The sequence below is a fragment of the Pteropus alecto genome, unplaced genomic scaffold, assembly GCF_000325575.1.
Source record: "Pteropus alecto unplaced genomic scaffold, ASM32557v1 scaffold213, whole genome shotgun sequence".
Classification (NCBI taxonomy): Eukaryota; Metazoa; Chordata; class Mammalia; order Chiroptera; family Pteropodidae; genus Pteropus; species Pteropus alecto.
This window is the reverse complement of record NW_006434829.1, coordinates 6,335,605-6,346,301: the sequence shown is the minus strand read 5'-3', so window position 1 is coordinate 6,346,301 and position 10,697 is coordinate 6,335,605. Positions and strand designations below refer to the sequence as shown.

At 46.8% G+C, this 10,697-nt stretch overlaps 2 protein-coding genes across 7 annotated transcripts in view; one reads left to right on the top strand and one right to left on the bottom strand.

Moving 5' to 3' along the window:
• The window catches only part of ATXN2 (ataxin 2), a 66,075-nt gene extending 59,640 nt beyond the window's left edge, over window positions 1-6,435 (top strand). For 5 of the 6 annotated variants that reach the window (XM_015587928.2, XM_015587926.2, XM_015587930.2 and 2 more), the window contains 4 exons: window positions 1,629-1,774; window positions 2,436-2,663; window positions 4,802-4,970; window positions 5,811-6,435. In XM_015587928.2, coding sequence (XP_015443414.1) covers window positions 1,629-1,774; window positions 2,436-2,663; window positions 4,802-4,970; window positions 5,811-5,839 — 572 coding nt within the window. In that variant the 3' untranslated portion in view covers window positions 5,840-6,435. The remainder of the gene's footprint in view (window positions 1-1,628; window positions 1,775-2,435; window positions 2,664-4,801; window positions 4,971-5,810) is intronic. The other variant, XM_015587927.2, reaches the window with a different exon arrangement.
• A 554-nt stretch (window positions 6,436-6,989) lies between these two features.
• Window positions 6,990-10,697, bottom strand: part of SH2B3 (SH2B adaptor protein 3) — a 35,929-nt gene continuing 32,221 nt past the window's right edge. Inside the window, exons 9-10 of the mRNA XM_015587907.1 lie at window positions 10,522-10,693; window positions 6,990-10,357 (exon numbers count right to left, since the gene is read on the bottom strand). Coding sequence (XP_015443393.1) covers window positions 10,062-10,357; window positions 10,522-10,693 — 468 coding nt within the window. The 3' untranslated portion in view covers window positions 6,990-10,061. The remainder of the gene's footprint in view (window positions 10,358-10,521; window positions 10,694-10,697) is intronic.

Below are 10,697 nucleotides of genomic sequence, written 5' to 3'. Positions count from 1 at the left end.
ATATTTTATGCCAACTATACTTAAAATAAAAAAAAAAAAAAAAAAATTTTTTTTTTTTTTTGAAAAGGGGAAAAACCCTCTCAGAGAATATACGATCACCGTTCTCCTTGTTAATATGTTCCAATGTATGTTAACTATTATAATTAGGAAATTTTCTCAATACAAACAAAGTGCTCTTTTTAATCTAATCTGGATAGTAACACCTGTCACGGCATAGGCAGCGGATGCACAGGTGGTCCTAGCACTGACTCTGCCTCACCCTGCCCTCTTTTAAAAGATACACGTGCACTTGGAGAGAGAACCAGTTGCGCTGGAGTGTTGGTGGCCCTTGGCCCTACAATGTCAAGCATTACAGAATTGCTTTGTGTGCTAACCCTCTGCATAACATTTACATGGGACTTACCCACAGTCGTTTATGCTGGGTGACTCTTGGCATCCTTGCCTGTTAGACTGCAGGAGTTAGGGTGCCTGATCCCAAAGCAGTGCTTGCTTCTCCCCATCAGTCCCCTGTATGTCTGTATTTTGCTAACACATCATATGAAGAACATGAACTATTTTGGAATTGTTTCTGTCTGTGTATGGGCTTAGCTTCTCAAGGATTTTAGGATTAATATAAGAGAAATCTGGGAGTCACACGTTGCTAGTGATGTGTCTGTCTCGAGAACACTGTCCTCAGTTCATTGCTACATCATGGTGAAGTTTGTTATCAGTGTGCTCTCTATAGTCACTGGAAGCAAAGAGCCCATTTTATTGTACCTTTGAATCTCAAATTGCTCCTTGGAGAAGACGTGAATTAATATATACTTGATCTCCCTGTTTTTTACCAAGGCATGGTCTGTACTGAGATTCACAAAGAATTGGCTTTGGGTTCTTATCTTTAATGAACACATTTTTACTTAAATTGGCTCATCATGTTTCCTTTGAAGTTACTCTAATAAGATTCTAAAGGCTGGGATGCTTTTAAGGCACATCATTTTTTACATAGTTTAGTAATTCTAACTACTAGGTCTTACAAAGCAAAGGTGGGAGATTCTTGAACAAAAAGAGCCCAGGTAACCGGCAGAGTGGCAGAGTGGCTTCCGTGATCACCTGAGAAAGATTGTGGTCTTTGGCGTTGAAGATAGAGCCTTGATCTTGCCACATACTTACCCAGCCCCTTCCCCTAGCCCGATACAGTCTGTGCCCATGGGACACTGTGGCAGCTCCAGGACAGTAGCATGGTGAGGCTAGCCAGATGATGGCCTCAAGCTAAGGTGTATGTGAGAGAAAGAGGGGGATGGGGAGGGGTTGACAGACATTGTTTGAATTGTTTCTGCCTATGCTTTTAAGTTACCTTTTCTTGAAAACCTAGTGACTGTTTTAAGAGTAAATTTAAACTAATTAGATTTTAATGTAATGTATACAACTGTGTTATATGAATAAAATGCTAGTCTGATTGTTAGCAATAACTTCACATTTATTTTTTCAAGAAAATTGATGGTTTAAGTGGAGTCAAATATAGAGATTGGTAAACAGCATAAGTTAGGCCATTGAACATCAAGAAAGCTCAATTGATGAAGCGTAGAGGAGCGGTTAAGGTCATCTATCACATGTGGCAGTTGTACACACTCCTTTTTCTTTCACTTTAGTTTCCACTGGTTCCCTTGCTCAGCAGTACGCACACCCTAATGCTACCCTGCACCCACATACGCCACATCCTCAGCCTTCAGCTACCCCTACCGGACAGCAGCAAAGCCAGCATGGTGGAAATCACCCTGCACCCAGCCCTGTTCAGGTAAGGAGAAGCTCAGAGGCCTTCAAAGAAGTGCTTCCTCCTCTTTACTCTTTTCTTCAGTGCCAGGCAAGGGGCTAGTTACTATATGATCAAAACATTTAGCAGCCCCGCCTCCCGTTGCCAGCCTGTCGCTCTGCAGACTGTGCCCCTGGGGTTGGTGTTAAGTCATATCATAAAATACATACTGAGAATAAGATGATCAGATCAGTTCTGGAAACATCAATATTGAAAAATCTAACAGGAATTTGCTTGGGACTTTTCTTTACATCATGCCTGATGTTTATATGATTGAGTTTTTTTCCCTAGTAGCTTCTTTCATTGTGTTTATTAACAGGCAGTTAAGGCTCTCTGACATCTGTCTCTTCCCTGGGGTGGTAGTTTTATTTTACTTCTGCTTAATTGAGGGCTTAGAACTGCCAGGCTGAGAATCGGGCTTGTACCCAGAAAGAAGGTCTCTGAATAGGAGGCGTACCCCCCCACATACACACACACCTCCCACCCTGCTCTTACCACCTTGTGCGTTCTCCTGTGGCTGCCTTTGCCCCTCATCTTGGGCCCAGGTGGAGCCTGTTTTCATGTGTCGGGCTCAGCTTTGTGTGTGACCCTTAACTGGCTTTCGTTAAAGAAGTGGTTTTCTTAATTCTTCCCTTTTGCTTTGCAGCACCATCAGCACCAGGCCGCCCAGGCTCTCCATCTGGCCAGTCCACAGCAGCAGTCAGCCATTTACCACGCGGGGCTTGCACCAACCCCTCCTTCCATGACACCTGCCTCCAATACGCAGTCGCCACAGAATAGTTTCCCAACAGCACAACAGACCGTCTTTACAATTCATCCTTCTCATGTTCAGCCGGCATATACCAATCCACCCCACATGGCCCACGTACCTCAGGTAAATCAGCTTTAGCCAACTTTTTGTGAAGACCAATAGAATGTGAAGGTTAGCAGATAAGCAGCAAACAGCCAGGTGCTCTCCTAGCTGGGAAACCCTGTGTGTGATTTGCCTGTCTCCCTCTTCCCACTCAAATACATGTGATCTGGCCCTAAATGGATGTTTGTGTGGTTTTGTAATGGGACCAGTGAAATTGCTGATAGATCAGTCCTTTAACGTTTACCAGCTGAGACCTTAAAAAGAATCTTTCACTCTGGAATGCAACCCAGTCCTCCTTTCCTATCTGTGTCTGCTTTGCTGTGTTTTTATAGTTTCACTGAGATACACGTGCGCACACACACACTCACACACGAGGTGGACCTTCATTAATTCTCAACTCTAAGGTGACTGTCCTGGGCTTGTCAGCTTGAATGTTAGTCATGAATTCTAGAGAAATCTCTCCACTCATTAAGTTGTTTTCCCTGGCTATCCATACATCTGCTTTGACCATAAGTTGTACTTCTTGAAAAGGCTTGGCCTTGTGCATTGGTGCAGTGTAACTCGAAGCCGAAAGCACCCAGGGGTTTGCGTTGTTTCTTAAAGAGCAGCCCTGGGTGCACTTTGGAGTTCACCTCCCGTGTAAGCTTCTAAAGGTTGGAAGGTGTGATGCTGTCTGCATCAGCTGCTCACAAAAGTCCAATGCTGTCCAGGGCCAAGTTGGACTGTCTTAATGAGGGGAAGGAACTGCACTGAAGTCGGGCTCTAACCCTGTCCTGGAGGCCCCCCCTGGAGCTGTGAATGGTGAATTGCTGTATTCGATGTCTCTCTTTGCTGCTTTCATAACAGCACTCTTAGGCTAGACTAAGCTAGACTGCCTCACTGAACTCCACGTCAAATAATGTGCAACTGAGGTCTGGTGTGGTGGGGCTGGAATGCGACTCAGTTGGCACTAAGGCTCAGAAGGCGACCTTGTAACTAGAGTTCCACAGCTCTGGGAAGTTTGGGTGTCCTCTTGTACAAAGTGCAGGGTGTGTCATGTGGCGCGCTGCAGTGGATGATTGGCTTTGGATGGTGGGGAGGGGAGCTGGTTCCGCTAGGTGTGGGCCAGCATGGTCTGGCTGAATCAGGAGCTACATGAGAGCTGGGGTCCTGTAGACGTCTAGCAGAGGCTGGTGGCTAAGTAGGTATGTGACTTTACATGTAGGTCGGGGTTCCTAAAACCTCACTTTTGTGTTTTTGTGCTGAAAGAACAGAAAGGGTGAACCAGGGAAGCCCAGATATGCCATGGGCCCATTTGAATGTGTAAGAGAATAAAAGCAGCGTTGCTTCTTGGTCTGGAGCTGTGCACAGTGAGGGAGGCAGGAAAACGGGCTGTCCTGGGTCCTGCCAGAGCCCTGCAGAGCTGGGACCCGGCTGTTTGGGCTGACTAAGACCTTCCCAACTTGACAGACCGGGTTGAACTCACTGTCACGGGGACACTGAGCTGGCCCGGATTATTTTTTATCACCCCTCCCCATCTCACTGAAGCCATTCACTGCAGACCTCCTCCTGCTCCATCAGCGTATCTTCCAGCTGAGTAGAGGAGCCTGAGTCTCTTCTCTCACTGCCCTGCCTCGTTCCTCGCAGGCCAGCAGCGGAGCAGTAGGGGTGGGGGCAGGGCAAACAGGAGAGTGGAACAGAATTCGACAGTCCCTGCTTCTAATGTAATAATCCGCTTTCCTACTTGAAAGGAATGTCCTCTGTAAAACTTTGAGGCCCCACATGGAAGCCAGATTCTGAAGCATGATTGCGTCTTGCCTCCTGTTATGTTAGGCTGAGAATGCCGCCCTTGGGTGAGGGATCTGGTCTTTGTGAAGATCTTGCCCTGTACATTGAATCCAGCGATCAGAAAGGTTGAAGGCTAGGACATTGCAGCCCTGACTTTTACCCAGACTCACTGGGTACCTGCTCCCTCAGCCTTGCAGGATCAATCTGCTAAAGGGTGAAGCATGTCCGTAGGTCAGTGATGACCCACTAGGGATTGTCCCCAAAGAAAATAAAGGGCCCTGGGGGCCACTGTTGCCTTTCCCGAGAGCCCCAGCCCAGTGAAAGGAACACAGTTGACATGTTGTTTAAGCTGGAGATGTTGCCTGTATGCGTAAAAGAGCTCTCTGTTTCAGGCTCATGTACAGTCAGGAATGGTTCCTTCTCATCCAACTGCCCATGCGCCAATGATGCTAATGACGACACAGCCACCCGGCGGTCCCCAGGCCGCCCTCGCTCAAAGTGCACTACAGCCCATTCCAGTCTCGACAACAGCGCATTTCCCCTATATGACGCACCCTTCAGGTGAGGCGTGTGTGTGCAGGGGCCGCCGGGCACCCCAAAGCATTCTGCTCGCACAGGTCGAATGACAGGCAGGGCCAGCGCTTCAAGCCCCGCATTTGAAAACTAGCAAGACCCGTCAGTGTGCACAGTAGGGACGGTGATGATCAGTTCAGCATCAGGGCCTGAGGCTTCCGGAGCCGAGTCTGTGTGTGTTCTGATGGTACAGGGTTTGGCTTGATGAGAAGCAGCAGCAGCATTCTGTGTGGCTGATGCATGCTTAGGACTCAGTTGGCCTTCCTTGTTTACGACAGGCTGGGCAGGGCAGCGTTTTCCTTCCTGAGTCCCAGCAGTCTGACCTGTGGGGGGTTATCACCATGACAGTTTGATTGTAGCTCTAGAGAATACTACTGATGAGGAAGTGCTGTGTATGGATTGGTTTTGAGCATAGTATTAGCGCCAGCCTACGCCCTCAGAGGGAGAGAACCCCCCGTGACTGTGCTCTAATACTTGATGGCTGCCATGGCGAGATTTCAGTCTAACCTTTTCCTTTAAAAGCAATCCTGGTGCGTGGCTAATACTTGGGGAGGGGGTGTGTTAAGGCCTGATTTTCTACCCCATGAGCAACAAGTCTTCTGGGAGTTTTATCTGAAGTGGTTTTACGTCTTACTGGTTTGTTTCTACCCACCCCTCTCCCCATCCCCGTTTTGGTGCAGATGCGGGGTGGGGGGAAGTGAATTAAATTTTGAGTCTTGTTCAGCTAGCACGAGGATAGCGTACAGTCATGTGCTGCAGAGACAGACACTAGGCTAATGTGCGGTGTTGCCAGCTTTCTGTTTAAACATTCATTTTTCTTTTTTACAGTACAAGCCCACCACCAACAGCAGTTGTAAGGCTGCCCTGGAGGAACCGAAAGGCCAAATTCCCTCCTCCCTTCTACTGCTTCTACCAACTGGAAGCACAGAAAACTAGAATTTCATTTATTTTGTTTTTAAGAAATACATGTTGGTTTCTTGTAACATCCAATAGGAATGCTAACAGTTCACTTGCAGTGGAAGATATTTGGACCGAGTAGAGGCATTTAGGAACTTGTGGGCTGTTCCATAATTCCATACGCTGTTTCAGAGTCCCGCAAGTACCCCAGCTCTGCTTGCTGAAACTGGAAGTTATTTATTTTTTAATGACCCTCAAAAGTCATGAACACATCAGCTAGCAAAAGAAGTAACAAGAGTGATTCTTGCTGCTATTACTGCTAAAAAAAAAAAAAAAAAATCAAGACTTGGAACGCCCTTTTACTAAACTTGACAGAGGTTCAGTAAATTCTTACCGTCAAACTGACGGATTATTATTTATAAATCAAGTTTGATGAAGTGATCACTGTCTACAGTGGTTCAACTTTTAAGTTAAGGGAAAAACTTTTACTTTGTAGATAATATAAAATAAAAACTTAAAAAAAATTAAAAAATAAAAAAAGTTTTAAAAACTGAAACCAAGTTAGTGTGTGTTTGTATAAGCTACTAGTTAACATCAAGGCAGGAGGGCTGAGTGTGCTTTCTTAATATCCTGGAAGGTTAGTTGTCACAAATGACTTTTCTTCTTCACCTTTAGTTCTGGTTCAAGGTATCTCTAGAAAAAGACAAGACTGAGATATTCTCTGGTGGATAGAGGTCTGCGTCAGAAGGAGGAAGGCTGGCCAGAGTTGGGCAGCGCTGACATTCCACATCCTCAGCCTGATGCTGATTCTGTAAGCTTCCTTTTTAATATCTCCTGAACCCAAATGAGTGTTGTTAGGCGGAAGTTGTCCTGTGTCAGACATGTTTGTTTTACCAGTAGGGGGCAGGAGATACTTTAAAAAAAAAAAAACTGATAGAGGGCAGAAAAGGTAGAGTGATGTACAAAAGCAGCTTATTGCTGTAGACTCATAAGCATTTGTTAATGTCCCCAGTTTGTGGGAAGACAAAGGATAAAGCAGTTAATTGAGCAGGGCAAGGATTTTGCTGAGACCATAGTTGTAATAGAGCCTTTAAATACTGTGGCAACAAATCAAGATTCTGAAAACTTTAATTCACATGTAGCAATTTGTACATTATAGCAAAATTTGCATTATTCAAGAATAAGTTACTTATACAGTACATAAACAATACATAAAAATTGCCAAATACCTTCTGCCTATAACGATACAAGATGAATTCATCTTCTGTGTTGTTACAATGTGCTGCTTATTCCAACCACACACTGGAATGTCAGATGTGTCTTTGTTAAGAGGCAGTGGAGATAATATAAGTTCTTCTAGCCTTTGGGAGATGTTAGAGCTCACATGACATTTGCGATGAGACTTAGCCCTGAATAAAAGCATGAAGGAATCTCAGGCAACCCCTAGGGATGAGTTCAAGGCCTTGATTTTAGGTTAAGAAACTGTTATATAAAAATAGTGTTCTCTGGCCTAAGATTTTAATGATTGCTATTCCTTTTTCCTACACGGTCCAGAAATGATCAAAGGCAGAAGATTTATACCAGATAAAGCCATATGGATTGCTGGTCTAAAATTCAAGGCAGGTTAGTTGACTTAATTCTTTGGTGCTGGTGACTGTTAGTTTGTAAAAGTTAATTAAAGTCAGATTAAGGAAGTGATGGTGCTGGGAGCTGTCAAGCTATCCTTATAGTCTGTAATTAGAGATAACTGGAGGGACTGTGATGCTTACTGTCCCTTTGGCACTCAGAGCCTGGGCTCTCAGTGGAGGCTGCCGGCTTGGCCTGTTGCTGGCAGCAGCAGTCACATCAGGACTGGAAGGAGGGTGGTGGAATGTGCTATCATGGTGGGCTGGCTGCAGCCAGCAGGGTCACTGAGGGCATCGAGCCCAGGGACCTGCTGTTCCCTCTCCTCCAGCAGAAAAGGCATTGGCTTAGTGTCACTTCTTCCCAGGCTATCATGGGGCTTTTTGTCAGAATGTATTTGAGCTGTCCTGGTAACTCAGACACATTTAGAAAGGAAATGTTTTTCTTGAACATTTTATACTGAAGCAGTCTGGAGGTGGGTGACTTCCAGGTCTGTCGGAGTCTGAGCCTGTACTTTGTAGCCAGTGGGTCAGAGCTGCTAGTTTGCTGTGTCTGGCATGCCTCTTGCACCACCTGAGAATTGTTAATGTTGAAATTGCTAAGGAGTGCCCTTGCCTTAAAGATGTCATATCTCAGATGGGAGGGAATTTACTTGCTTCATTTTCTACTTGGCCCCTTTTCTGTGCAGACAAGGGAAAAATCTGCCCCCGTGACTTTCTGTGATGAGTTTTCTCTTTTAAAAGAGATATTCAAAATAGCGCTTGCTCTCCTGGTTCACACTTTGCTTGGCATTCATTACGTCAGAGAAACCTGCTTGATATGTAGAAAATAAATATATTTAGAAACGGACCACAAATCTGGATCATGGTTGGATCTGTTTTACAATCTGTCTAAACGCCCAGGAGTGTTGGTTTTAAAAGTGGTGAAGAGGTGGCTACTTGCCCCTCCCCTTCAAGAAAGAAAGCTCAACCAGAAAATTCTAGAAGCAAAAGACATCTCTTGGAGTACAGAGAATGGCTGGAGGGAGCAGACCAAACCCTTACCCAGATAAAGCAGGCAGTAAGTTTTAGGCTAATGTTCAATTTCAGCCTCTGATGTGTGTGTATACGTGTTACGCTATGCGAAACTCCCAGATTCCTAGAAGCCACCTTGGTGAACCTGGTGGCTGCACTGAGTGATTCTGCTGGCACCCAGGAGCAGCTGACATCACTGTCACTGCCCGCCTTGTTTTTGAGCCTATGTGTGTAACCTCTGGGAGGAGCCAGCCCCTCCGTGGATTGACACTTGTGAAAGAGGCATAGAGATTTGACTGCAGCAGCAGTACCCCCCCCCGCCCGCCGCCGCCCCCAGGTGGTGGAGGTGTGTGCATGTGTGCACACATGCTTCGTCAGATGAAGCAGTGAGCAGCTGGAATAACACTGGGCCATTAAAGGACTGCCTCATTAGCTGAGGCACCAGGTTCCTAGCTTCCATTTTGGCATAAGAATGAGCCTAAAACCTTGTCAGATAATTTAATAAGCCATTAGACACTGGGGGGCTCTGCGAAGGCCCTGTTGATGAAAGATTTACTAGAAAGGCCCAGGAGCCTTTCTTCCCTTTTTGCTTGTCCCTCCCTCACCCCTCGGTTTAACTCTCAGCATAAAGCTTCTGTCAACCAGAATCCAGTTTTTATTCATAAGGCACCAGGATAGAACTGTAACTTGCCACCCTCCTATTTCAGTAATTGTCTGAATTTCCCTGAAAGGGTGACACACTTCACTTCTCCACATTTAGGAAGGACAGTGGCTACTCAGCAGCCGGTGACTGTCCTGAGGATGCAGTAGACAAGCCAGGCATGCTGGCTGAGACTGGGAACTAGTTAAGAAGCATTTGCATAGCTGTCTGACTATAAAAATCACATGGGTATTAGTTCAAACAGTGCAACGAAGTAAGCAATGGTTTAGTTTTGAAACCTGAATCCTTTGAAAAATTGACCTGAGGTAAAATGTTTAAAATCATTTTTGACCTTTAGCCTGTCCATCTCCCAGAGCTTTATCCTAAGGCTGAGTGTCGAAGCAGGATAGATGTGGTCACCTGTGGCATGGGCACAGCAGAGCTGCCACGCGAACTGAAGCTACAACAGGAAAACCATAAGAGAATCCAGGGCTTGTTAGTGTTTTGGGCTTCCTGATGACCCTCTTTCCCCCCTCCCCCCAATAGAAAGTCTGTCATCAGCTGTGACAGTGTCAGTGAAAAAGAGAACAAGTTTCCACTGCCACTTCGGGCCCTCACCCCACCACCACCTCTAAGAGTGATGGAGACTGGTCCTAGGGACCCAGGGCAGGAGCCAGCAGCATCTGCAAACAAGAACTACATCTGTAAACAATAAGGAGAAAGCCAGGTGATAGATGAAACTTAAAAGAGGCCCTTTAACAGGCCTAATAGAAGGGTCACATCCAAACTGGAACAGTTAACAGTGTCCCTTAAATCTCTCTGAAAGGAAGGAAAGAAAGTTACATTCACAAGTTCTTATTTCTAGCTGCTCCAGGGCCTCCGTGAGGCAGGGAGTCCTTGCCACCGTCAGAGAGGTGTGTACTGATTGTCTATGGCCCGCAGGTGGCTCCGGGAGGAGGAGTCCATTTCGTAGTCTGAGTCCCGGGCTCTACTGGCAGGCTCGGGCTCCAGGTGCCGCAGGCTGTCGGCCAGTTCCTCGGGCGAAGGCACCAGGTGGAAGATCTGCTCTGGGGGAGACGATCGTCCTGGGAGACCCTCCGGGCCCAGCCCCCGTGGACAGCCAGACGAGCTAAGGTGGGGAAGGCCCAGCTCCGAATCCCAGCGAGAGAGGGAGAAAGGGAACAGGACCGTGTTGGAAGAACCTGCGGGATAAGTGACAACAAAGACCACACTGTCAGTCTTTATAGGGCAGGGACAAACGCTGGACACGAAACGAGATCTCTGTCCCTGGGTTTGCAGCAAATTTTTACCCTCTCCCGGTTCCCTGTGCTGTCCACCCCCTTTACCGGGGGCACTGGGGTCACACCTGGTGGCTGGGAGACGACCACCACATAGCTGGACAGCCGGACATCACAGGCAGCACCGCACTCGAGTGGGATGGGTGAGCGCTGGAAGTGGTGTAGCATGTCCACGACCGAGGGGAAGTGAAGGTGCTGCACTCGGCACTGGCCCCGCTCGGTCAGCGACAGGCGCAGGTGCTGC